Source organism: Dicentrarchus labrax, unplaced genomic scaffold, assembly GCF_905237075.1.
Source record: "Dicentrarchus labrax unplaced genomic scaffold, dlabrax2021, whole genome shotgun sequence".
NCBI lineage: Eukaryota > Metazoa > Chordata > Actinopteri > Moronidae > Dicentrarchus > Dicentrarchus labrax.
In genome coordinates this window covers 2597893-2622066 of record NW_026136714.1, presented here as the reverse complement: position 1 = coordinate 2622066, position 24174 = coordinate 2597893, and the positions used below count along the sequence as shown (strand labels likewise).

Genomic DNA, 24174 nt, shown 5'->3' with positions numbered 1-24174 from the left:
GACTATTTATGCTATTGGGCCACAAACATGGCACAAAAGGGGTTTTGGGCCCCCTGAGAGCAAACGGGCCTCAAGTAACAAGGAAATAATAGAGGAAAAAAGGTAGCAGAAAACATCCTGAGGGCTGGACCTGGATCCCAGCCTACATAATGTCACTTCACCAAACCTAGCTGTGGCCTTAATGCACATATAAGAGGGGTTTTTAAATAGTGATTCTGACAGTCATTCAGGGTGGGAAATTACTTCTACCATCCACTGTTAGATACATGCACAAATTCACCAGCCACTCCATATCAAATTATTATTATTTGTGTCTGAAATGTCATATTTCACCAGCATTTGGCTGTTTACTGGTGCCAATTTCCCACCCAGCCACACAAGCACCCACTTTGGGAGCCACTGCTCCATTTTAAAGTGATGTCTCTGGAGCGCCATCTAGTGGGGGAAATAAGTAGTTACACACAACAAAGTCTATACAAGCAGAATGTATCCATTTCCCCACATTCTGGCAATCAATAAAACATCAAACGCATAAGTTGGCTTTAAACAAAGATTTATTTGTCAAATTTAAACAAATTATGATGCATACTGTCCCACGGTTGTCAAACATCTCTTCTGTAACCCTAATGTGAATGTTAAAATAGCAATCTGTCTTTAGAGTAAGAAAAACATTTGCAAAAGTTACCCCCAAATTTCAGATTCTTTTTTTTTTCTTTCTAGTGTTACAAATGTTGATGTAAGATATACTGATCTACACGTCAAATGATTTAGAGGTGTCCCCCTCTGCAGTTCCTGTAACTGCTCAATAAAATATAGCATTAGATTGAAAAATAGATTTCATTACAAAACAAATTGTTATTTTACATGTCATATCTACACAATGAGCATTAAATTAAAATATGACAGCGAAATGTGAGGTGTGTAATATAGGCAACTAAAAAAAACTATAGCATACAGGCGAGTGACTGCTTGAAAATGTGTTATCCTTTCAAACCCCATTGCTTTTTATAACTGACCAAACATGCATTTATTTTTATTTTTTTACAGATACTTTTTTTTTATATTAATTATATGCACAAAACACATTATACACATGTGTGCGTATGCTTGTCAAAACTCCCTTTACCTTTTATAAGAAAGTTAGAAAATAGACTTGGACCGCCACATAAAAAGATTGTCCAAAACGTTCTGGAAAAAAAAAAAAACCCTCACAAACCTGTGCACGTGTCCACATTTCCCAGAGCAATTAGCCAACGCTTCGAAAGAGAAATATTACAAATATCCCAAAATAAATCTTGAAGTCACATGATCCCTCTTGACTGTATTTAGGGAGTAAGTGTGGTCACAGGTAGCGGCCGTAGGTCATCTCAAAACAACAGTCTTGATCTGCTTTGGAAATTCTAGCAAAATATTAAAAAGAAAATAGACCCAACACACTAACAAGATCTTCCTGGCTCCAACTGGGTGTTTAAGCAACGCCAAGAGGAAGGTCAGCACCATTAGGTGATTTGCAATCACTCACTGTCCAAGGTGTTACAGGAAACACATGCACAAATACATACATTATACAGATTTGCATTTGGCAAGAGACAGCTTTTTAGACTGATTAGCTTTTAACAAGGCAGGAATGTGTCATACAGTGAGGAATGTCCAGTGTTCTCCTCTCTTCTGCCAATTTACATGAATTACCGCAGCTCTAAAGTGGCTGGAAGTGCCTGGCACAGTGAATATTGGAGTTTATACAGAGTTAAACCACATCAATTCAACTGATGCTGAAAAAATGTGACCATGTGTGCACTAAAAGGGCATGCACAAAGATATTCTTTAATCTGTTGTTTAAATAAATAGCGCTTCGTAGAAAAAGACTTGCATGAACACAATGTGGCGTGACTCAATTTCACCGATTCAGGAAAATGATGAAGAATATAAAGCATGAAAGTTCAAAGCTCAATGTCAGAATAACACCTCCCAAACTTCCTTAATGGAATCCCCACCCTGCTGTGATCAGCTCTACTAACGGGTAATGTAACAGGAATTTCAGCTGAAACCACTGCGAGGCTGCCCTCTAGTGGACAACACTACTCATGAAACATAATGGCTCAAGAAGTTGTAAAGCAGGGAGTTTGTATCTTACACCCACTGCTGCACAGTATTACTAATGCTCTCAATAGTGTTGAATTTGAGTGGAAAGGTATAGAAAAACTGCATACGCAGTGGCACCTCATTGTTTCTTTAGTCCCATTTCAACCTTGAAAGCTCACTGAAGAAATGACTCTGCTCCCAATAACTCAGTAACGTGTCTCCCTAGAATACTTATAGTCTGAATTAGAGCGTCAAGCTTCAAGAGGAGGTAACATCAGCTTCACGTGGCGCAATAGCGTAAGCAAAGTAGTTTTACACTGAGCAACAATGCTTTAGTGTATACCAATAATATTGTAGGCAAAATGGTGTCTAAAATGAATAAATGAGTACAAAACAGTCCAACAATAGAATAATAGTGACCTTGGCAAGGCTGGCTGGTCATTGGCTGAAGGGTGCTGGTGCTTTGTCCACACACACACACACACACACACACACACATACATATACACACACATACTGACTGCTGTAGAGCTACAGGTATGTATCCTGGTCTGTGCTGCTAAGGCTTTGTGTGGATCGCTGAAGAGGAGATTCTTTGGGAGGGGGAAGGTCTGTAGGCGGTGCTTGCTGCTGGTGAGGTGAGTTGGTTTCAGTCTGTGGCGCAGCCTGTGGCACAGTCTCCGGCGTCTTGCTGCTGACTGGAGGTGGCGCTGGTGGATCTGAGGGTGGAGGCGGAGGGTCGTTGGGAAGAGAGTAAGGATTAGGGATCTCCTCAATGGGCTTGGATTTCTTCATGCTGTTCTTCTTCTTGCTGTTCTTTTCCTCCTTCCCCTTCTTCAACTTTGTGTTGTGCTGAGGCATCTCAAGTAGAATGGTGGGGTTCTGCAGCAGGTCCTGGCGCCTAGGCGGCTCGGCCAACATGATGAGCCGGGCGCCGTGCATCCTCGGGGGTGACTTGAAATTCAGCTCGCCGCGGTTCTTCTTCCAACGCTTCAGCTGGGTGTGATGCTCTCTTTCCACCTCTCGAGCTGTCACTGGCACCTCCAGAATCTGCAACAGGAAGAAATACGTCACCGGGTCAAAGCTGGAGTCATTAAACATGTATCATTTTCAAAGGAAGTGTGTAGAAAACAGTATGTTCTTTCCATGTTCGGCAATCGCGTTAAAAGTCTGAACTTTGAACTCAGTAAATGTCAGAGAGCCTCGGGGCCGGGGTGGATGCATGGTCACTCGCAGTCAAGACAACCCTTCATATAAGAGGCAGTATTGTTAGCCTGGAAAGAGACTCACACAAAGCTTGGCACAAGAAGCAGACACTGAGCAGCCACCACTCAGTCAATTGGTCTCTGTGTCACTTTAACTCTCAGAGCCTCTGCTGTTTCCTCGGCTGCATTTCTGAACGCCCGTTGTTCATCAGTGACTCAACCCTCTACTACACCATTAAAGGATTATGCCAGTGTAATAAGACTTCTTGTCATCAACAAAGACTGTTCATGTTTTAAGCAAATCTTAGTATATGCTTTTGTACATCTCCCAGCCCGCTATATGTGATGCTATTCTTGTTGGACAACTGGGGAAAAACATTCTGAGACATAAATAAATAACAGAAAAAAGGGGAAATATGCGTACTCTTACTTCCCTTACTTTTTCTAAATTTACTAACTGCAGGATTCTATTTAATTACATCCCACAGATCACATTGTCTCTAGCTGTAATCGGACAGACTGTGCAGGAAGACAAAAGTAAATAAAGTTCTGTTTCTTGTTGCATTTTCTAACTAATCAACAACAACATCCATATTGCCTCCTTAAAGGGTTAGCGTTGTTTATATGAGAACAAATGCACTTTAATGTGTGACAAGTCAGTGCATGAAAAATGTGCAACTGAGTAATTTGGGTTTAAGTTTTAATTAACTGACATTCCAGCCATAGATTAGGAAAGATATGAGGAAGTATTATGCGTGGCCCAGCACTTGGGTGGCATAAACACAGTTTTTGGATTCATTTAAATCCTCTAGCTGGTGGGGGCAGGGACAATTAGGCTGAGTGAATGTTTGCCAACAATTGACTTGGATAAAGGATCATCACTCTAACATGTTGCTACTCCTCTGCTGTTACCTCTCGGACGAGGAAGCCCTCCTGCATGTATCGAGGCTCTATGGCCCTGAGGAGCTCCATGGTTTCATACTGGCCCTGGCAGGCCTTCAGCTTTTCCCGGGTCCCCAGCATGCACTTCAACAGCACCAAACCTACCCGGAAGATTATCTTCACTCCTGGGAGAGGGAGAAGAGCCAGGTTAACTAAGTATCACAGAGTATGTAACTGTTCGTCTACAACATCTGGCACCACCGCAACTACAGTGCTGGAAGCCTTTACCGTCGCAGAGGAACATGTCCCAGACACGCAGCACAGAGGCCCAAGGCAACGTCCTGGAGAAGGCACACATAAACCATTCAGTCATGTAGAGGATGGGGTCGATCTTGTGTTTCTCCAGATGGCGGAAGGCTAGCGGGGAGACACGTCGCAGCAGAGCGAACAGGATCTCTCCATCTAACTGTATAGCTTCCTGAAAGAGACACACATAGGAAAGCATTAACAGAGAAAACAAAAGCCATTGTACTCTGTATTGTCAGGCCTGAAACCTGATAGGCATGTGGATGTTCACCCAATAAAAACACATCAGTCTGAATGCATGAGGAAACAAGTCTTGTTTCCAAATAAAATGAATTATATAATACAAAAACAATAATGTTGAACTGTAACCACCAGGCAAAATGAATTACACAAGATAGTTTAATCATAATGTTGGGCAAGTAAGCAATCAAATATTAAATTATGGTCTGACAAGACTGACAACGCCCCATCAGTAAGTCCCTGCGTCACACTGTCCATTCTGCAGCAACAACTGTGTTCCAGTTTCACTGTTATCACAACAAAAGCCCAGTTAGTTTATCTGGATTATAGTTCTTAGATCGGCAGAATCTGATGAAATAATATTCTCTCTGCATTTCCAACACCTGCTGATGTCATCATGCATGCTTTCACATGTTTCAGACTCACCAGGCCGGGACTGTAGTAGCCAGGAAGATACTTCTCACAAATTTGGACCAGCCCCCAGAAGGCATCCTGTGGAAACACACACAGATGATGTCAGGAAACTGCGTAGAGCCGTTCATTTTACAATACATTTCCGTGTGTTCACAGGGAAGGCAGGTCAATACAGGAAATAAGTTTGATAAGAAAAGGAAAAAGCTCAAACCTAGCCGTTTGCTTTCCTCTGCCTTAATTAGGTTACTAAACACAACCACTAAGGTGGGTCAAAAAAAAAAGCCAGCAGCATTTAAATCCTCCACATTCTGTAAATGGTAATCATATCTCAGTTGGTTAAGTCCCCCTCCAGTCAAAAACATGTTGTTCTTGTTCCTACAGTTGGATGTTTGAGCTTCACTGTGCAGAATGATGTATGTGCAGAGTTTTCCATTCATCTGCTGAAAGCGTAAAGCTTCTCTGTGCTCTTTGAAAATGTGGTTTTAAGGGGTTTGCATATATGACTTCTGACATAATACAATAACTCGTGACTGCTGATATTCTTTAATTATGACAAACAGAGAACTTACCCTCGATATATTCTATAATTTTGCATTTTTTAAAGTCTAATAAACTTGCCTCTTTAGAGCTCTGTTACTTCAAAAACTCACAAATAATAGTCTATAGATAAGTAGATCAGTAGATAATATTTACAAGCCATACAACTAAGCTTGGAACTGAAATGAAACTTTTTTTAAAACACAATTAGAGGATTACTCCTTGGGTTCATACAGTTTTGTTTGAAACAACTCAAACACATCACGATGGCGGCTGTCAAAACATTTAAGAGTTTAGCTATTATTCAGTCTCTGGAGCAGCTCCAGGATTTCTCTCCAGATGACATCATCTGTACAGTCTGTCTCTGTGCTGTTCAGCTTAAAAATAGACTTGTCCAAGGTCACAAATTAAAACAGAGCAGTAAAGTACGATAGGAAAAGCATGTGTGATTTCTATTGAAGGGTTTCACTTTTAAAGACCAAAATAATAACAAACCTCCTGAACTTTGTCTTTTACCATTAGCCAAGACAACCACAGCTAACACAGTACTACAAAGCCCACCGGCGTAAGATCACAGTAGACTCACACCAAAGACAGTTCATATGATGTAGTGCAGTGGAGGGAAGGTGTACCTCAGCAGGCATGTGCATAAGCAACACGGCAGCAATGGGAGCCTGAGCCTGGCAGTATCCCTCCTCTGGTCGGTACAGTGTGTAGGCCTTAAGAACACGGAACAGGTCCTGCTGCCTGCGGAGGGTCAAAACACCAACACACACACACACACACACACACACACCACACACACACAACAGTCAAAGTGATTGTCAAAGAGGACTTTGTCATTAAATCCAGTGCGTGATGTCACATCGTGAGCATACCCGTGCCCTCCCCGTGACACAAACATCTCATGGAAAGGAAACTGTCGATGGAGGTCTTTCTCAATCACATCCAACCATTTGGGGTCCCCGGCTTCGCTATCCAGCTCCTGACAAAGACATGCAGGAGACTGTGAGATCTCTGTATTACACACTGACAGCATTTAGATAATGTGCTTCTAAAACTGGAACAATTCAGGAAGTGGATATTTTGTAAAATCCACTCAACACAGAAATAGTTCTTCAAAATATTTGTTTTTCACGATCTTGAATACTAAATTAAGCTGTATTATTACCTCTTAAACAGCATTTCATTATACATTTTCTCAACTTACAGAACTGAATGTGTGTGTGTCTCCACCCTGCATATAACACATCAAGGTTCTCAACCAGAGAAAGTAACAGTGATGGCATGGCCACAGTTTTCAGTAATTTCAAATTAATTTTAAAAATAAAATGAGTAGCATAAAGCAGTAAAGAGGAAGTGAAAGAGACACCTCTCTGACCTGAAACTTTCCTTGGTTCTGCTCTTTCTTCATCTTCCCCCCTGACAGATAGAGCCATGCACGGCCTCGGAGAGAAGGAGGGATTCCTTTCTGGCACCGCAGCCTCACCTGAGCCACAGAGGAACGTGGGTTCACCAAATAAAGCAGGACACAAAGGGAACGCGTGACAATGGCTCACCACAAGCAAGAAAGGTGTTATACAAGCTGGTACAGTGTGTACAGACAGTGGTAAAAGCGCTAAAACCGTTTCTTGGTATTGGTTCCTTTTCTTAGATACATGTGAATTGCAGCCATCTGTTCAAACCAGCGTGAAACAGCTCACTGTTGTGTACAGGAACTTTTATTTTAAACAAGACATTTACTACAAAGTTCTTGAAAAATTGTAGTCAGATAATAAACTCAGTCAAAGAAGTATAATTGATGATGTAAATAATAAAATTGGGACACTATTAGAAGTAATTCATCATTTCTGTTACTAGTTACACCTGTGCTGGGCCACTTTTACACATGGTTCAAATCAGATACAGGTCAGATCTGCCCTCAGTGTGTACAGTCATATCAGAATTCATGTGACTTTTACGTCACACTGAAACACAGATTTTATCCTAGTGTTCCAATGTGCCACTAACACTGGTGTTGGATTGATTTGCATTACCATCTCTGGATTCTTTTATTTGTTTTTTTTTCTGATACAAAGCTGGTACACTTCCCCAAGGAGAGTATGTTAGCTGTAAAGTTATGGGAACCAAAGATGCACAATAAGGGAACAGAAACCCTGACCTTCACTGCCCTTCACTGAGCCTTTGCATACAACAACAGGCATGTGGAAACTGCTTGCAGCTCAAACACACCGTTTCTTCTTCTCATGAGGTGCTTTTCTCTCTGAATAGCTGGTCTTGCATTTGAGTACAGCTATAGTTTGCACTCACAGCACCTTTATTACATGGTTGTCTCATAGGAAGTCAATACAGCCCCACCCTGAATCTGAGACTGTCAATTTGTCACATGGTGCATGGAGCGATAAAGGGATGGGTCGTGTCCTGCCCCGCTGCTGACTCATGGAAATGAGGTGAAATTGCGGCTCTGTGCTCATTGCTGAGAGCGTTTTACACAGAACCAGCTAGACAAGTGAAGCTGCAAACAATGTGTCCACAAAAGTCTTGTCCTTGTGCAATCAAATACTTGAGCAATGCCATTTGCCTTGTCTGATCATGTGTGCAAAACTGCTCGGGAGGGAAAGACTGCAGCCGGCAGACAATGCTGGTGGAGCTGAGATGCACGCTTTATAAAAGCTTCGGTAAAAACTGAGCCAATACAGATCTGACCTATCCCCATGGCAAGCACCGTGCAGAGCATACAAACAAGCCAGCTGACATTTTGTGTTGTTGAGTTGGGCTGACCTTATTGAATCTCTTGATCATCCACTTGTCCCAGTGGCTGAGCATGTCCAGCCACTTCACCTCCCTTTGCCTGAGCACCTCTGGAGGCACATCCTTAGCTCTGGGGACACATAGAGGGAAAAGATAGGAAAGATCAATGTACTTATAATGCACATTTAATCAATAATAAAGCAAATAAGACTGAACAACATGTAAATCTACTCTTATTTCATCATCATCTTTCTGCGTGGGCAGACAGATCTGCGTGTGTGGCCATCGCTCGTATGCAGTCAGTAAACTGTGCAGTGAGTCAAAATTAACAGCTACTACCTTGTTTTGATGAGACTATAAAAAGACACAAACTCAGATCCAGCCCCTTTAATAGCAAAGCCGTTTTAACCTCAAAGAGCCGCAGTGAGGACTTGACTGTCTTGTGATGTAATTTAACTTCAAAACATTTACAGGCAAGAAAAAAAAAGTAAGGGCTGCACATAATATTCTCCAGAAGAAAAAGAAAAAAGAAAACGTAAGCAAGTCTAACCTACATTATGAATGAGGTCTGATGCTTTACTAAGCTGTGTTATTATCTCATCAGCACAAGCCTGTAATTGTAGGGTTCAAACGTCTTCAAAGAGGTTTTTTTTTAAACTTGGGACAGCCCTTTTTGCAGCTAAAAAAGTTGTAGGCTATATTGTATGTTGGGGATCAGTACAACAATATGTTATACACCAGCTTCAGCCTCTATGGACCTTAAGCGACGATGAGTTACTTTCAATCACTGCCAACTAGTGTAAGTTAAACCCTGGGTTTGTGACCACCTATAAAACTGGGAGCCAAAAGAGGCCCTCTAGTAACGGGGCACCAGAGCTGTGGCTCCGAGTCTGCCAATGCTCCAGAAAACAGGAAGCTCCCAGGCAGCCAGTGCTTGGCACAACTTTAACTCACTCCTCACTCATTTCAGTACTCTTAATGTAGGCTCAAGGCCCCCAATGAAAAGGGGAAGAAAGAAGTGCCCTTCTTAGAAAAACAAAACAGCAACTCGCTCACAAAGGCTATGAATAATTTAATTCAAATGAAAACGGAACAAAAAAGACAGTGTGAATTTGCTTTTGCTGCTTTCCCCACTAACGAACTGAGCAGCAAGTAATATCTGCATGAGCAAATGGTTTACGTGATGGAGAATTATGCTGCATGTTATCAGGGTTGTGAGGCTATTCCTAATTCTTAATTACCTATTAAAAAATTAAGTCAGTAACCTAATCCAAGTATCACAATATAAATATAACGTAACTTGATTACTTTCCGTTACTTTCTGATCAACAACAAAAATGTAACTGACATAATTACTTATTAACTGTTAAAAAATGTGGTCAGTAACCTAATCCAAGTATCACAATATAAAAGTAACGCAACTTGATTACTTTACATTACTTTTGGATTAAAATAAATAACAATAAAAATAAAATATGTCCTAGAAAACTATGCATTTTAAATTCTGTAACTGTAATCTGATTACTTCTCTTACCTGTAACTGTAACGCATTACAGATACCTTTTTTTGGGGGGGGATGCTTATTAATAATCTAGTTACATGCAATCTGTTTCTACCCACAGCCTGCAGGTTTTTTTTTTTTTCAATCCATCTCAAAGTGCCTGCATCTAGCGTTCATATTCACCACATTGTGTGTGTGTGTGTGTGTGTGTGTGTGTGTGTGTGTGTGTGTGTGTGTGTGTGTGAGGCATAAATAACACATCGTGCCACGCAGCTGGCTGGGAGCTCTGTTGTGCAGAGAGACACCAAGACAACAACACTAAAACACACACACACACACACACAACTTATGTCAACATAACCACATTAAAACTGCAAACACTTTAACCCTGCTCTCAACTTCTCAAAGTGGATTAAATTAAGAAAACATTACAGTTAAAGCTGAGGACACACACACACACACACACACACACACACACACACACACACACACACACACACACACACACATGGAAGTCAAAGCAATGAATCACTGCAGAGTTCAAACCAAACTTACGACGCCTCCGTGTACTGCTGTGCCCCGCCGATAAATCCATATTTATCGGTTTGCCTGTCGCTGGTGAAGCCATTGATCTCCGAGTCTGAGCCCAAAGAGCTTTCATCGTCAATGTGGCTGCTGCTAATGGTCCGGATACTCCTTGTGTCCACCGACTGACGGCCGTTTTCTGTTTTGGCCATGTTAGCGAGGACGCTAGCTGCAGGCTAGCCGGGACAGCTAACGTCAGCGAGCTTTGTTGACAGCCCAAAAGTCAAAACTCCTCCTCCGCATATGTTGTCCAAACTAACAGCATCGACGCCATGATTTCTCGACTAGAGTTTAAAACAAAAAAAACAACTTTCCCGACAACTTCTTCTGGTAAATCGGTTAACTTATTCGAGGTTTTAACATAAGCTAGCTAGCTTGTTAGCCTCCACTGCCCGAAAAAAAACCCTCTTTCTATAATGAGCCCACCGTCAAACTAACGCGATACTGTCCGCTTCTCTTTCATAGTTAGCCATTAACCAACTCTGTCAGCTGGCGAACATGTTAGTGTATCATGTTCTCGGCTAACGGCGTCCTGTCTCGCTGTCCTGTCATCCCGAGTGTGTTAGACAGATTGTTTGCCTCGACCAGGCAGCGAGACAGCCTGCCGTCCGGGGTTGGTGTCACTGAAACCCCCCTAGTGGCTGCAGTCAGAACAACTTACTCTAATGTCTGCTGCTGGTGGGTGGGGGGGGTGCTGCTGGTGGGTGGGGGTGGTGGTGGGGGGTCAATGCACTACATGCACTTATTTTCTCCTGCACTGCAATTCACCTGCAGAGCAAGATCTCCAAGTGAACCACCAATTTAGATGAACTGATGTGCAATAATCTATATTATTATTCTAATAATATAAATGTCAAGGATTCAGCTCTCAACATTATCAGTAGTCATTACACTGCTGTTATGTATCTGTAGTATACAGATACTTCTGTCTTTAAATTCACATTCATAGTCATATATTGTATATAATCAGAATCAGAAATACTTTAATAATCCCACCTTCATTACATATACTCCAGATGTAATAGATATACAATATATATAAGAAATATATATATATATACATATATATATATAAGATACTGCGCAGAACCCTCAAACTCCCAGGTAGAGGACCCGAGCTTGAGGATGACACAGATACCACCCCAAGAGGGTGAGAGGGAAGTTTTTTTTTTTTATGTATATATATATATATTAAGGTTTAAAATGTACAGTTTAAGGTCACACTTTCAAATGTGCAAAATGTGCAAAAATGGCAAGTGTAAAGAAGAAGAAGAACACACAGGCTGAAATACACACTTCATGCACTTGTGGACATGCAAACAGGGAGAGAGATGGTGGAGTGATAGGGGTTGCAACGTTAACAGCACCCCATGAGCAGGCTTGGGGTTAGGTTGCCTTGCTCAAGCGCACCTTGGCAGTGCTGAGGAGGTGAAACTGGCACCACTCCAGCTACCAGTCCACACTCCATATTTTGTGGTCTGTGGGACTTGAACCCACGACCCTCCGGTTCCCAAGCCCCCACACTGAGCTAGTGCTGCCTCAAAATGTGCAGTTTAAAGTCACACTTTCAAATGTGCAAAATGTGCAAAAATGTGCAAAAGTGTAAAGTGATACATACTTCAGACTCTTATATTCTCTATTCTTATGTATGTATATATACTGTCAATGGTATATATGTATAGATGTATGTACATATGCATATATATATAGTATTTTCTTTATAAAATGTTAAATGTTGTAATATATAATACAATGTTAACATTTTATATTATTCTTTTTTATACTCTTTAATGTCTTGTGTGAGCACTTTAAGCAACTGTAATGAAACAAATATACCCCTGAGGGATCAACAGTACTATATAATAGTATATCCGATTGTAACTACTCACTGTAGTATTTACTATACACCACTTATCCTGAGCTATATTTCCTCGTTTATATGAGCTGAAATAAATGCTGCAGCAGTTTTCTGGGTGTGGATCATGTGATTAAACTTAAATCTGGTCTGACATTACGTGGCCTGTTACAATGTGGATCATCTTCAATATGAAGCAGTCTGTAGCTTAACGATTTGTATGTAGGTGTTGAACAATGACCTACTTCTTGTTACATGTCACACCCTTGTCCATTACGCCTGTATGGTGGATCTGGAAACCACAGGAGTGAATACAATTGTCCTTTTAAGAAATCTTGTAAGCTTTTGTTTTCCCGCGTAATTTAGTAGAGATTAGTAGCCAACTAGTGTCACGCAATATGACGCTGCAAGTTGGTTTTCCAAGTCGCAAGCCACTACTGAACCTGCATTAATCCATGTTGTTGTAGTTAATCACATTGTTATTAACCAGTTTCTATCTTTACACATCATGAAGCAACAAAAGCAGATTTGGATTTTTTATTCCTTTATTTAAATGGGTGAATATTACGGGGCTCTACATGTTCTTACAAGTTACTAATACGGTGTATCATCATGAACAAATCCAGAGCGGAAACAATAGTGTGAAGCCATGGCTGTCGTACAGAGTACAGTATCATTCATTTAGCATTCTCAGTCACATTAAAGAAAGTTCATACTTTTCACAAAATTTGTAAGAAAAGCACAATACAATTATCTTTCAACTAAAATAACGTGACAGGGTTAGGACATAACATACACAAGAATAATCTTTTCCTTCTTGCTGCATGGCTCACTTCTTTCTTCCACCTCTCTCCTTCAGTGCCAAGTGAATGACTGAACCGTTGCTCATGTTGTAGTAAGCCAGGGAGTTTGAATCCTTAATGAAAATGCCCTAAAATGAAAAGAAAAAACCCATATTATTCACTCAAGTTAATTTAAAGGTTTAAAAGGAACATTAAGGTTAAAAGAGGATTTAAAAGAATAGTTTACCTCATACTGTAACTTCTGTTTTCCTGCTGGCATGCCCGTAGCTTCGTGGATTTTGACTTTAATGACAGACACCTATGGAGAGATTGCATTTGCATGTCCATAAGTATGCGGTAGATGCACTGGCATACACTCACTAAAAACACAGAGACAATAAGCCAACATTTGCATACCTGATCTGTGAGTGGGACGGTGAAATTCAGCACTTGGCCATTCAGTTTCCATTCGGTCTTGTCCTGCATGTTGGGGACCTGCACTTTAACCGCCACAGGACCCTGAAAAGAAAACATGGCTCAGGTTAAGACAGAGCAACTTACAACAAGAGAACAGGATGAACTTATGTGTGTTATAGGCCCAATCAGAAACCTGACCATATGCATTACAGCTAAATCTATAATTTATAAGATGTGTGAGTTGGTTGGTTTATCAATGAACAGTGTTTCACAGCTGCAACAATTGAAAATATATACAGGTCTACATTACTCCTGTGTTCATAAACATTTACTCACATGAACAACGATTCAAATCAAAGTTTGACTGCTGTATTTCGAGCCATTAACTATTAGTATAATAAACTAATGAGATTCCATTGCTATAACAAACCTTATTTCTACGGAGGAACTCCTCCTCTGGAATAAGGTTGTCCTCAGTCTTCATCTTCTTGTTGACTGGCTCATCCTCATGAGGTGGGGGTGGGTGGGATGGTGGAGCAGGGGCAGAGCTTGGGGGTTGTGGTGCTGGAGGAGCAGGGACAAATGCTGGAGGAAGAATAAGAAGCAGTTATTTGAATTCAAAATAATGAACAAGGTTAACAAAAGGTTCAGTTACCAAATTAGTTTTCATTTCCTCTACAATTCATATTGATATTGAATGTCATCTTACCAGCTGGAACAACCATGGGAGGTGGTCTGGGGGCCATAATGTGAGGTGCTGATGGTGGCATGGGGACCACATTGATGCGGGAGGTGGGAATCATGGGAGGCATTTGTGCTAGAACTTGTCCTGATGCAAGGCGCACCACAGGAGCCACAGGTGGTCTTGGGAGTACAGGTACAGCAGACAGGAGAGTGGTGCGCACTGGAGGGGCCAACTGTTTACAGAGAACACGTTCATAGGTTATTAGTTGAATATTCATGATCACATTTTGTTACCAATTGTCTGGTTTTTTTTTTTTTTCAAGTAACTCACAGAGGGTGGGCGGGGCATAGATGTCATTGGAGGATTGGGTTTAGGCAACATGGATGCACCGGAGGGCATCGGAGGCTGGTGATGAATTTCACTGGGCTTGCTTGGACCAATTTTCTCCTTAGTATCATCCTCTCCCACCAGTCCTTTGGCCTTGTGAATGGCCTCGATCTGCTCTTGCAGAGTGATGTTGGCCTGTGCAGCCTGCTGGGTACGCGCCATGCTTCCTGAGTGGCCATCCCAAGTAACCTGGTAACATTAAAGTTTTAAAGATGAAAACTCTGCGTTGACTCAATTTCATTAAACCCCAAACTGAGCAACACAAACCAACAACTGCTCTCACCTTCTCCTCTGGCTTCTGGATTTCCTCTTCACCAATCTTCTTACCGATGGCTGTCTCTTCCACACCGAAGATATCGGTACGCCTCTCAGCCAGTTGTTTCAAGCTGCTCTCGATATCCAAACCAGGAGCATAGACCTCATCTTCGGTCTGCCTCTCTCTGATGCTGCGGTCCCTTTGCTCCAGCCAGCGTGGATCCAGCAGACCGATACGCATGTGCTCTTGCATCTTACTGGCCGGGATCTTCTCACCAGTAATTGGCGAGATGAGGTACTCATCTGGAGTTGTAACTGAGGGCTGAGGCTTGGAAGCTGTGAGGAAAAGACAACATTAGACACACTGTACATAGTAATAGCTTGTAATGCACAGAAATTTGCTTATATAATAGAAGCATGTGTTACCTTTGGGGTCGTAGTCTTTGCGGATAATAACCTGGTCTGGAGTTGGGGGCAGTGGGGGTGGCATAGGGTTGTCTGGTGGCAGTGGAGCCTTCATGCCGTCATCATCATCATCAGATCCCTGAGAAAAGCAGGAAGGGAGGAATGAGATGTGGTTACCAGCACCTATTTTATTTCTTTGTCAAGCTAAAGGTGAGCAAACAAAGGCTACACCAAAACAGGGGCAACAGACCAATAAATAAATGAAATTACTGCAATAAAGCAGCCTACAATTGGTCATAAAAGGACAGTTTACCTCATCCATGTCCTGCACTTGTGTATCTTGATCAGGTTGTGAGGGCTGGCCGCTGTTCCGAGCCTCCCGATCGTCATCGTCATCCTCACTCTCAACCTCCATCTCCACCTCCTCGCTCTCTCCGTACTTCTCGTAGCGCTCCTGGATCAGGATGCGAGCGCCGAGCTCCTCTGGTGTGGTAGGTGGGGGGAAGTGGCCTGAGGAGAGAGAAATGCCAAATACAGATAAATTATTCTGTTCTGCTGCATTTAGCTTGCACGTTTATAGATTAGAATTATTGTGGTTTTATTACCTTGTTCGTTGGGCTGGAAATCCACCGTCTCAACCACTACGAAGTCATGCCAGTCGATTTGGGCATATGCCACACGTTCTTTCTCTCTTTCCTCCTCCTCCTTCTTTCTTTCACGCTCCTGGAACTTTGCCCACTCAACGCGGTACCTCACCTGATGGTTGTGCAGCAGAACAGCTCATTAACATGGGCAACATGCTTTTAAGTGCTTAGTCTGATAAAGTCACAGTTTAAGGGGATTACCTGGTCCATAACCTCTCTTGGATTCTCAGCCTCTTTCTTCAGCTTGGTCAGTAGGCCTTTGGGAGGGATCAGAATCTACAGGTTGAAAGACAGGATCGAGATACAGTTTAGCAACACCGCCCAAACAAAGAGAAACAATAATATCAGACAGGCACAATTTGTCAGGTCACCTTAGTGTACTGCTCAACCAGTTTGGTGAAGTAGTTGAAAAGGCTGTGCTGTGGCCGCAAAAAGTCAAACTGGTAGTTTCTCTGTTCTTTCTGCATGAGCTGAGTGAGAAACTGGCGGCCATTGCGAGCAACAAACTGGGCAGTGAGCTTGACGACGTCCAGATCAAATGCTGAGATTGATGGAGGATCCGCAATGAACTCAAACTCAGGAGGAGGTTCTTTGGGGACAACTGTCTCTTGAATCACCTGCACCTATTGACAAAAAGAAATATAGAATATTAGTTATTTTAGTTAGGTAACAAATACTGCAAATTATGTGCAATAAAAAACCTAAAAGTAAGAGCAGAATGAAATGCAATGTCTTACTTTTTGAGGAAGCTGGGCCTGCTGCATGGCCTGCTGCATGACCTTAGGCACCGCTGCAGACGGCTCCTGTGCTTTGCCCTCCTTAAACTCATTGACTTTGTGACGGTAGTAGGCATGGTAGGGGTCATTAGGGTTGAGGAAATTAAACTTTGGATTGTTGATCTCATTCTGACGGATTCTTGCTTCAAACTCAGGCCCATTCCTGTAAAATGACACGGAATTAGTTGAATCATAAGACATAAGATCCAATTGAGACTGTACAGTTGACACATGGGATAACTAACCTGGCGACAAAGCTGGCTGTCTTGTCGACTATGTTTCGGACCTCAGGAGGCGGATATATGATACCGACGATGGGTTTGGTAGCCGGGGTTTCTTCTGGTGGTGCATCGTTCTGTTGACAAAATTTACATTTGTTAGAAGCAAGAAAATAGTATTAAAAAAATTTAAAACAAGCATCCATTGCATTCAGACTTTGTACCATGGCCATGTCACATCTACTATTCCTGATCCACTACCAACACATAAGCTCAAATCATAAAATACCCCCTTTAACCCTTTTGGTATCACTCCAGCTTTAGTTTTGTTTGCAGGTGTTTTGGGCTATCTGACAGTAATGTTTCTGCCACCATCCTGATACAAAATGGATAAATGGATCTTAGTTTGTGGCAGTCGGAGCAATATTACTTCCTAGCAGGGATCAAGTGTAGTACAGATACACTTTATCTGGAAATAGATTAGTAAGCTAGTAAGTTTACTTGGGTTTACCCTTCACTATGCTCCGGCTTTCTAGTATAATATTATCTTGGTTACTGAGAATAATGCACATATTTCACTGTAACATGCATAATGGTCAGCTGGTGTCTACAGTTAAGTTAGTGATTACTTACTATTCACTAAATCATATATATTTTTTAAACAAATACACCAAATTCTGCTACTCCTCAGAAGTGTTGGAGGGAGGGAAAAAGTCTCAGCAGTTCAACTTCCATCCAACAACCTCAAATAAATCTAACAAACAGGCTTTACGCTTCGTGGTGGTGATCCAAAGACAGACCGTAGCTCCTCTAAAATTCACATTCATAGAGACATTTCACAGTAAGTGTAAGTTAACTGCTCATTACTTTGCCCCCACAGTAGAAGTACGTTAGCTCCACTGCTAACTTGCAGCGGTATAATCACCTTGTTGTTGGACTCCGGCTGAACAATTTGAACAGGCCCAGGCGACATGGCTGTGTCTTCTTACGGGAAACTGGAAGTTACCTACAAACACCCAACCGACAACAATAGTATACGTATTTTAAAGACACTTACTATACCGTATATTATGTTGGAAACGCAATTTATACCGGCTAAAAGGCTAAATTTGCTAGTAGTTGGAAACTCACCGCGACGCGCTTCGGTTGACCCAATGGAGGTCTACTACTTCCGGAAACACGCCGCAAAGCATTATGGGACTTGTAGTATTACTTTCGAAGTTGCCAGGGAGATGCTTAGACAACAAGAAAGAAACGTTTATACGCTAGCTTGTGAGACATGAGTCAGTTCTTGGGCCGCCAGGACTGTATCGAAAGCCTCAGAAAAGACCTCGTCGACCTTCAAGGTGCGACCCTGGACGTCTTTTCTAGAACCGGACCGGTCCGCTTCTCCTCCTGGAAGTTCCCCGATAAACTCTCCTGTAATCTGGACATGGTTGTTCTACTGGAGCAGTATGACTTTGTGGATGGGGAGGATGCATTCAACCAGCACTCCCACATTGTGTTACTGGAGCTGGTGATTGACAGGTAATTCCTCCTACAATGTAAAACATTTAATAATATAAGGGACATTTTTTTTTTTTTAACAAATTAAACTTTGTAATCACAGATTTATGGATGATGGCATATCTTGCTGCCCAACATGAAAGTTCTCACTTGTTTAGGTCTACTTTTATATTTTTTTCTACTTTATTTTAAGTTCTTCTTCTCATTATTTTCTTAATAATCTGTATATACATGTTTCCCATGCCAATAAAGCCCCTTTGAATTAAATTGAACAGCCTAAAATCACTTCTGCTGAGCAGGTACACATATAGGTACATGTAATTTAACTCAGGTTTTACATTGCTCTCAATGTACATACACAGAAATAGGCATGTATACAGGAAGAACAATAACAACACACACATACACACATATATGCATGACTGTGTATGAGTGATGATATTTACATTTTTTAAAACAGTGTGATGGATTTACAGATATGTCACATTAACAAATATCTCTTAATGACTAACACAAGCCTTGTCTTTCCTCTCTGCTCTCCCTGGACAAGACTGCTCCTTCTTCTACAAAGCTTCAATGCTTATGTTGAGCAAATTAGTTGCAGCCACAGGAGAGAACAAACCCAGCAGAGAGGATGCCTGTCAGTTGGTCTTATTGTCAGAAACTACTGGAGTAATTTAGTCCAATTTGCCAGCCTTAAGGTAGGCAAACTGCTTGATTTAAGTGAAGATAAAACAATTTAAAATATTAACAAACTGATGGAGATAGTTTCTTTCCAATCTTCTTTTAGGGGGGCTACAAAGACATCAAGAAGCAGACAAAAGAAAAGGCATTTGACAGTGATGAGACGGCGTCATCTGTCTCCCTCCAACTGAGCTCAAGGAGTGACTTCTGCAGACATTGCTCATCTGCCCGGTCTTCAAAAAGCTCCTCACCACAAGTTTTCCCCCAGAATCACGTACCCTCCAGCCCTAGCCACAACAGCTATCCTAAAGTCGACAGCCACAATGTAAGCTGCCAGACGGTTGAATCATCCCTCGCTCCCTGCGATGCGTGTCACCAAGTCCAATCCTTATTGAGAAAAACAGGAGATGCTTTGATAGAACTGTTCCAGAGTGAGGGCCTGCCCTCATCTCTTCAGCCGCTCTTAGTAGCAGTGGAGGACACCCTGGAGCTGGGACATATGACAGCAGGTGATGTCGCCCAGTGGGCCAATGAGCAGCTCAGGGACCTGCGCCGGCTGGCAAAGCACCTTCAAGATGTGCGGGGTACGGTGCAGCCTCTAAATGAAAGACTAGCGGCAGCAGAAGCGGAGCGGGAGAGATTGAGGTCTCGGTTGGAAAGAGCCCAGAAAGAGTTCAGGGATCAGACGGAAAAACACCAAGCAAACATAGTCCAGCTGGAGTTTTCACTGCGGAAAGCACAGAGATTAATGAAAGAAACAGAGCAAAGGCTGCAAGAGGAGCAGCAACAACTCAGGAGAGGTGCAGAAGATTCACAAATGAATGTGATGGGAACTCGGTGAGATCACACTACTAATATTTTTAATACTTTTGTAACAGAAACTCAGAGCTTGGAGGAGAGTAATTCCAGACTGAAAGAGAAAGTAGCAGTACAGCAAGACACATTAGAAGCACTTGGTAAGGACAGTTTACCATCAAGCAACCCTTCTTTTAATATTCATAGTTTGCAGAATTGTATGAAATGTTTTAGTCATACACATAAAATGACCTGATATGTGTGATATGTCACTTTATTTTATGCTAGAATGTGAGAAGAATGTGCTGCAGGAGAAAGTGAGGACCTTTCACGTTGAGGAAGACGCCCGTTGTAAACTACAGCAAAGGATCCAGCAGCTAGAGAGTCAAATCTCAGACACTCAGCTCAACCTTGACAAAGAGGCCGCCAAGTACCACAGCGCCTGTCGCCAGCAAGAGGTCAGTGTCATGACAAACACAGGATTATTTGTTGTTTCCAGCTGGAGACCATGACCCCCCCCCCCACCACGGACTCTTTTTTGTTGTTGTTGTCGTGCATCCAGTCAATGCAGGCCAAGCAGACATCTTTGTTAAAGAGAGTTGACGCTCTCGACGAAGAGTGTGAAGAGCTGCAGAGGCAGTTGGGAGAAAGAGAGGAGAGACAGATCGACCTGCACAATCAGCTACAACAGGTGTCAGAGGAGAAGGAAAAAGTGCAGGCCCGGCTCGCTCAACAGCAGGTAGGCCTTTAGTACCAAACGGCCAGCATTTTCCATAATAAAGACTTTTAAACCTCATGCTGTGATGCTTCTTTTCAACAGGACCTGTGTTTAGAGCTCCAGAAGGAGAAGCAGACACTTGAAACACACGTAGGCGAGCTAAAGAACAGCGTGGCTGAGCTGAAGGAATACGTGCAAACCTTGATGGAGAGGGAGAGGGTGCTGGTGGCGTTCCCAGAGCTCAGCCCCCTGCAGGCCCAACCACAGAGTAGGCAGTTATTTATTATCTGTCTGTAAAATATTAGTGTCTTGCATGAATTACCCACTGACTGACATTACCTAAACTTATGTACATAAAACTCAGTGGTGTTTGCACCAGCTAGCTTCATTTTCTTTGGTATACACACAGAAACCACACGCACGACTCGGAAAAACAAAGCATGAATAATGTATCTGGTCATTTATTTCCTAGCTGTCTCCTTTTTTTAGTACTGCAGTCATGTTGTAAGTGTTTCCATGTTGTTTATTGCGTATTTTCAAGGTACGGGAAACGTGCTTTTGGATATGGAGCGACAATTGCAGGCAAATAACATTCGTATGAAAGTTCTGGAGCAGGAAAACATCACCCTGCACACCAGCCTTGTGAAACTGAGGGAAAGGACACAAAATGATGCCGGCAGGGTAGGACGGATTCAAATTTACATGTGTGAGAATATGTGAATTTATGTGTATTACACATGAATGAACTTGAAGAAAAAGTACATTCAGCTGTTAGATGTTGGTTTTGTGGATTTTTGAAAATTATATGAAAACTTTTTTTATCACTAGGAGACGTCACCTCTGCTCAGCACTACAGCAGAAAAACAACAAAATCACCCGACACAAACACAGAACAGCCGCTTGTAAGTTCGATTTGTTAGAAATGTTACAGAAGCATCCATTTTTATAAATGCTTAATCGTCCAACCGTGTTTCCACTATGGCCTTATTCCTCCTTTGTACCACAGACAGAGCAGCAGTGCAACGCGGCTGGGATACAGTAACAGAGGGAAGGAAGCAAGACGGGGGGAAAGTGGTCTGGAGTCAGCTGGGTCGGAGGATCGCGTGTCCACCGCCGCCGCCTCCCCCTCGTCCATGCAACTTCACCTTCAAACCCTCCACCTCAACTCGGGCTCCGCCGCTGCTAAGAGCCACACGAGAACACGCAGTGGTTCTCTACTCTCTCACTCCAAGAGCTCGAATCAGAGGAGGAAATGAAACACTGAGTCTTTCAGATGGAGAGAGAAAGAACTCGGCTTTGTATAAGGCAACAGCTACGTGGCTCATAAAGGCACTTTCCCTACATTAATGTCATGTCATTATGTACACTTATGACAGTTACCAGTGCTATCTCATTATGTGTATATGAATATAACTATAATAAACTTACTGCGGATATATAGAAATAAGACTATTATTTGACTGCTATTAAAACAGTGCGTTGGTGGCTGTTGCATATTAGCTTTCGGGATATATGATCTGCAAACAAACCTGTATCTGAATGGGTAACCTTCCCAGCGGATGAGTCACATGGTTCTGAGTAAATGGGCGGTTTGTACAACCTTGAATGCCACACAGACAAAGACACAGGGACAGGTGTGCTGACAGCTTTTATAGTGCTTTATATCTGACAAAGGTGGGGAATGAGAGTTTCCATGGAAACGCAAGTGCTTGCAGTATTCATGCTCTGCTGAATCACCACAGACCTTTTATTTCAGTCCCTCCAAGATAACCAGTAAATCAGTAAATCCTCAATAGTGATGAAGATGAACACATACTGCAGATCACTGTGAGTTGACGCTTCTCATTTTTGGATTTGCACCACACGTCATGAGGCTTGTTTTGCAGAGCTGAAATTTGAGATGTCAGGAGCTCAGTTGTGTAATCTGAGTCTAATAGGGAGCCCAAGAGACTTAGCTTGTGTCAGAGCTGTTGAAGTCAAACACATTTTGTATTTGTTCTTGTAGCTGTGTGTTCATCAACCTGTCAAATACTGAACACAACAAACTGCAAACTCTCACTGAACAAACACCTGATCTATCATTTCATTCACTTAAACGACAGCACATGACCCGAAGGGTTAAGCCCTAAATTGGTTTAACTATACAGTTGTGTCATCAAGCATGTAATTGAAGTTAGTCTTAAGCTCTTTATATCAGTGCTGCTTATATGGCATTTAGTCCTGTTGGTGTGTCATGTATATTCGAAAATCAAGTTGTGCAATGAAGAGACAATTGCTGTTGTACTGATAAACTAATCAGTACTTTTGGGGCCCAATATACAACGGCTGAGTCTTCACCACAGTTATTTGGGTTCGATGCCAACCCGAAGCCCTTTGCTGTGTGTTATTCCCTTTCTCTCTCGCCCCAGTTTCCTTTCTATCTTCACACTGTCACTATCCAAATAAAGGCAAAAAATGCCCAAAGCATTTTACATGTCAAGAACTTGGATGGATTATTTAATCAAAATGTCTCTGGTTTAAAAGATGTCCAGAAGTTTAAAGTTTACTTAAAAATAGACATCAAGAAATGACTATACATGTAATCTCTATGGTCTCTCCAAGCAGCAAAAGGGAAATTATACAAAATAAGATCATATATACATTTTTGATTGAAATAAAAAAAACACATAATAAATAGAGATTTGAAATCAATAAAATGGTTACAATTGCTAATAAGGGTTTAGTATTGAGCAGTAAGTCAGTAGAGACCAGCATAATGCCAGACATAGTCAAAATCCAGTCAAAACTCCTACATATTTATTGTGTGGGAGTAAAAATTTAGAACAGTTTAACAGATGATTTGAAAAACTCAGTCTATTACACTTTTTTAAAAGAGATGTTAACCGTTTTATTAAAGGAAATAGAAAGAGGAAAGATGAGTAAATGTATTTGTTTTTCCGTGCACTGGTCAATTTTGAGACTTTGGACTATTTTGCTTCCATAACACGTTTTCTATCAGACTGGTGGAAAGAAATCAGCTAAACTATACATTTAGGTGTATATTTTACTACACTTATCTGTTTGCATCTGTAGATGTATCCTAAATTCACCAGAAGTTAGCATTAGATAGTTCCTCATATGAATATTTAAACATAAAATGTCCTGTAATCTACTCTTCATAGCACTACATATATGTAGTAGGGACACAGCAGTCCTGTTGTTGCCACGATCACTATGGAAATAACTTATTTTTTAAACGTTTTTTATCCTGTATTATTCTAGAAATGTTATGCATGATATGTTTGTCTTATATTTTATTCCAGGTGTGTCCCGGTTTCATGTTGAATTAATTTGTGTCCTTTGTTTTTGTTGTCTTCTTCTTTTTGTGAATATTTAAGGGTGTTATATGTTAGTTGTTTATGACAGAAACAATGTTGGTTGTAGTGTAGGTCTTATTCTACCCTCTGGACTAAACACAGTCTAGCAGCTGGTACCCACTCCAACTAAAAGCTAATGTGTAGGATGCGATTCCCGGAGGTGATACTGCAGTCAGATTATTCCACAA

General features: G+C 41.7%; 3 protein-coding genes across 3 annotated transcripts; 1 reads left to right on the top strand and 2 right to left on the bottom strand.

The window, feature by feature from the left end:
- Positions 1–536: 536 nt before the first annotated feature.
- Positions 537–11127, bottom strand: LOC127376006 (TBC1 domain family member 10A). The gene is made up of 9 exons (XM_051422470.1): positions 10474–11127; positions 8448–8547; positions 7048–7155; positions 6545–6651; positions 6299–6413; positions 5142–5207; positions 4458–4647; positions 4200–4354; positions 537–3132 (listed from the first exon to the last, which is right to left on the bottom strand). The coding sequence occupies exons 1-9, from the start codon at positions 10653–10655 to the stop codon at positions 2614–2616; spliced, it is 1542 nt and encodes a 513-aa protein (XP_051278430.1). The 5' UTR covers positions 10656–11127; the 3' UTR covers positions 537–2613.
- Positions 11128–12885: 1758 nt separating this feature from the next.
- On the bottom strand, positions 12886–18226 carry sf3a1 (splicing factor 3a, subunit 1). The gene is made up of 16 exons (XM_051422019.1): positions 18059–18226; positions 17853–17933; positions 16955–17064; positions 16671–16872; positions 16305–16556; positions 16135–16209; positions 15895–16045; positions 15603–15799; positions 15311–15428; positions 14913–15220; positions 14573–14818; positions 14267–14474; positions 13988–14142; positions 13558–13659; positions 13388–13459; positions 12886–13289 (listed from the first exon to the last, which is right to left on the bottom strand). The coding sequence occupies exons 2-16, from the start codon at positions 17898–17900 to the stop codon at positions 13188–13190; spliced, it is 2346 nt and encodes a 781-aa protein (XP_051277979.1). The 5' UTR covers positions 17901–17933; positions 18059–18226; the 3' UTR covers positions 12886–13187.
- Positions 18200–22077, top strand: ccdc157 (coiled-coil domain containing 157). Its single transcript, XM_051422021.1, has 10 exons — positions 18200–18454; positions 18984–19134; positions 19224–19917; positions 19996–20073; positions 20201–20370; positions 20475–20651; positions 20733–20898; positions 21172–21311; positions 21459–21532; positions 21637–22077. Exons 1-10 carry the CDS (start codon positions 18207–18209, stop codon positions 21884–21886), a joined length of 2148 nt encoding a protein of 715 aa, XP_051277981.1. The 5' UTR covers positions 18200–18206; the 3' UTR covers positions 21887–22077.
- Positions 22078–24174: the final 2097 nt, after the last annotated feature.

Bases quoted from the DNA above. Each gene is read 5' to 3' on its own strand.
- LOC127376006 (XM_051422470.1), bottom strand. From the start codon at position 10,655: ATGGCCAAAACAGAAAACGGCCGTCAGTCGGTGGACACAAGGAGTATC. The intron at 6,414-6,544 runs GTATGCTCACGA...GACCCTCCGCAG, and splicing joins GTGTCACGGGGAGGGCACGG to GCAGCAGGACCTGTTCCGTG. The intron at 4,648-5,141 runs GTGAGTCTGAAA...TGTCTCTTTCAG, and splicing joins GCTACTACAGTCCCGGCCTG to GAAGCTATACAGTTAGATGG.
- ccdc157 (XM_051422021.1), top strand. From the start codon at position 18,207: ATGAGTCAGTTCTTGGGCCGCCAGGACTGTATCGAAAGCCTCAGAAAA. The intron at 20,652-20,732 runs GTAGGCCTTTAG...TCTTTTCAACAG, and splicing joins CCCGGCTCGCTCAACAGCAG to GACCTGTGTTTAGAGCTCCA. The intron at 21,312-21,458 runs GTAGGACGGATT...TTTTATCACTAG, and splicing joins CACAAAATGATGCCGGCAGG to GAGACGTCACCTCTGCTCAG.
- sf3a1 (XM_051422019.1), bottom strand. From the start codon at position 17,900: ATGTCGCCTGGGCCTGTTCAAATTGTTCAGCCGGAGTCCAACAACAAG. The intron at 14,819-14,912 runs GTGAGAGCAGTT...TAATGTTACCAG, and splicing joins TCCAGAAGCCAGAGGAGAAG to GTTACTTGGGATGGCCACTC. The intron at 14,475-14,572 runs GTGAGTTACTTG...CTCTGTAAACAG, and splicing joins CTATGCCCCGCCCACCCTCT to TTGGCCCCTCCAGTGCGCAC.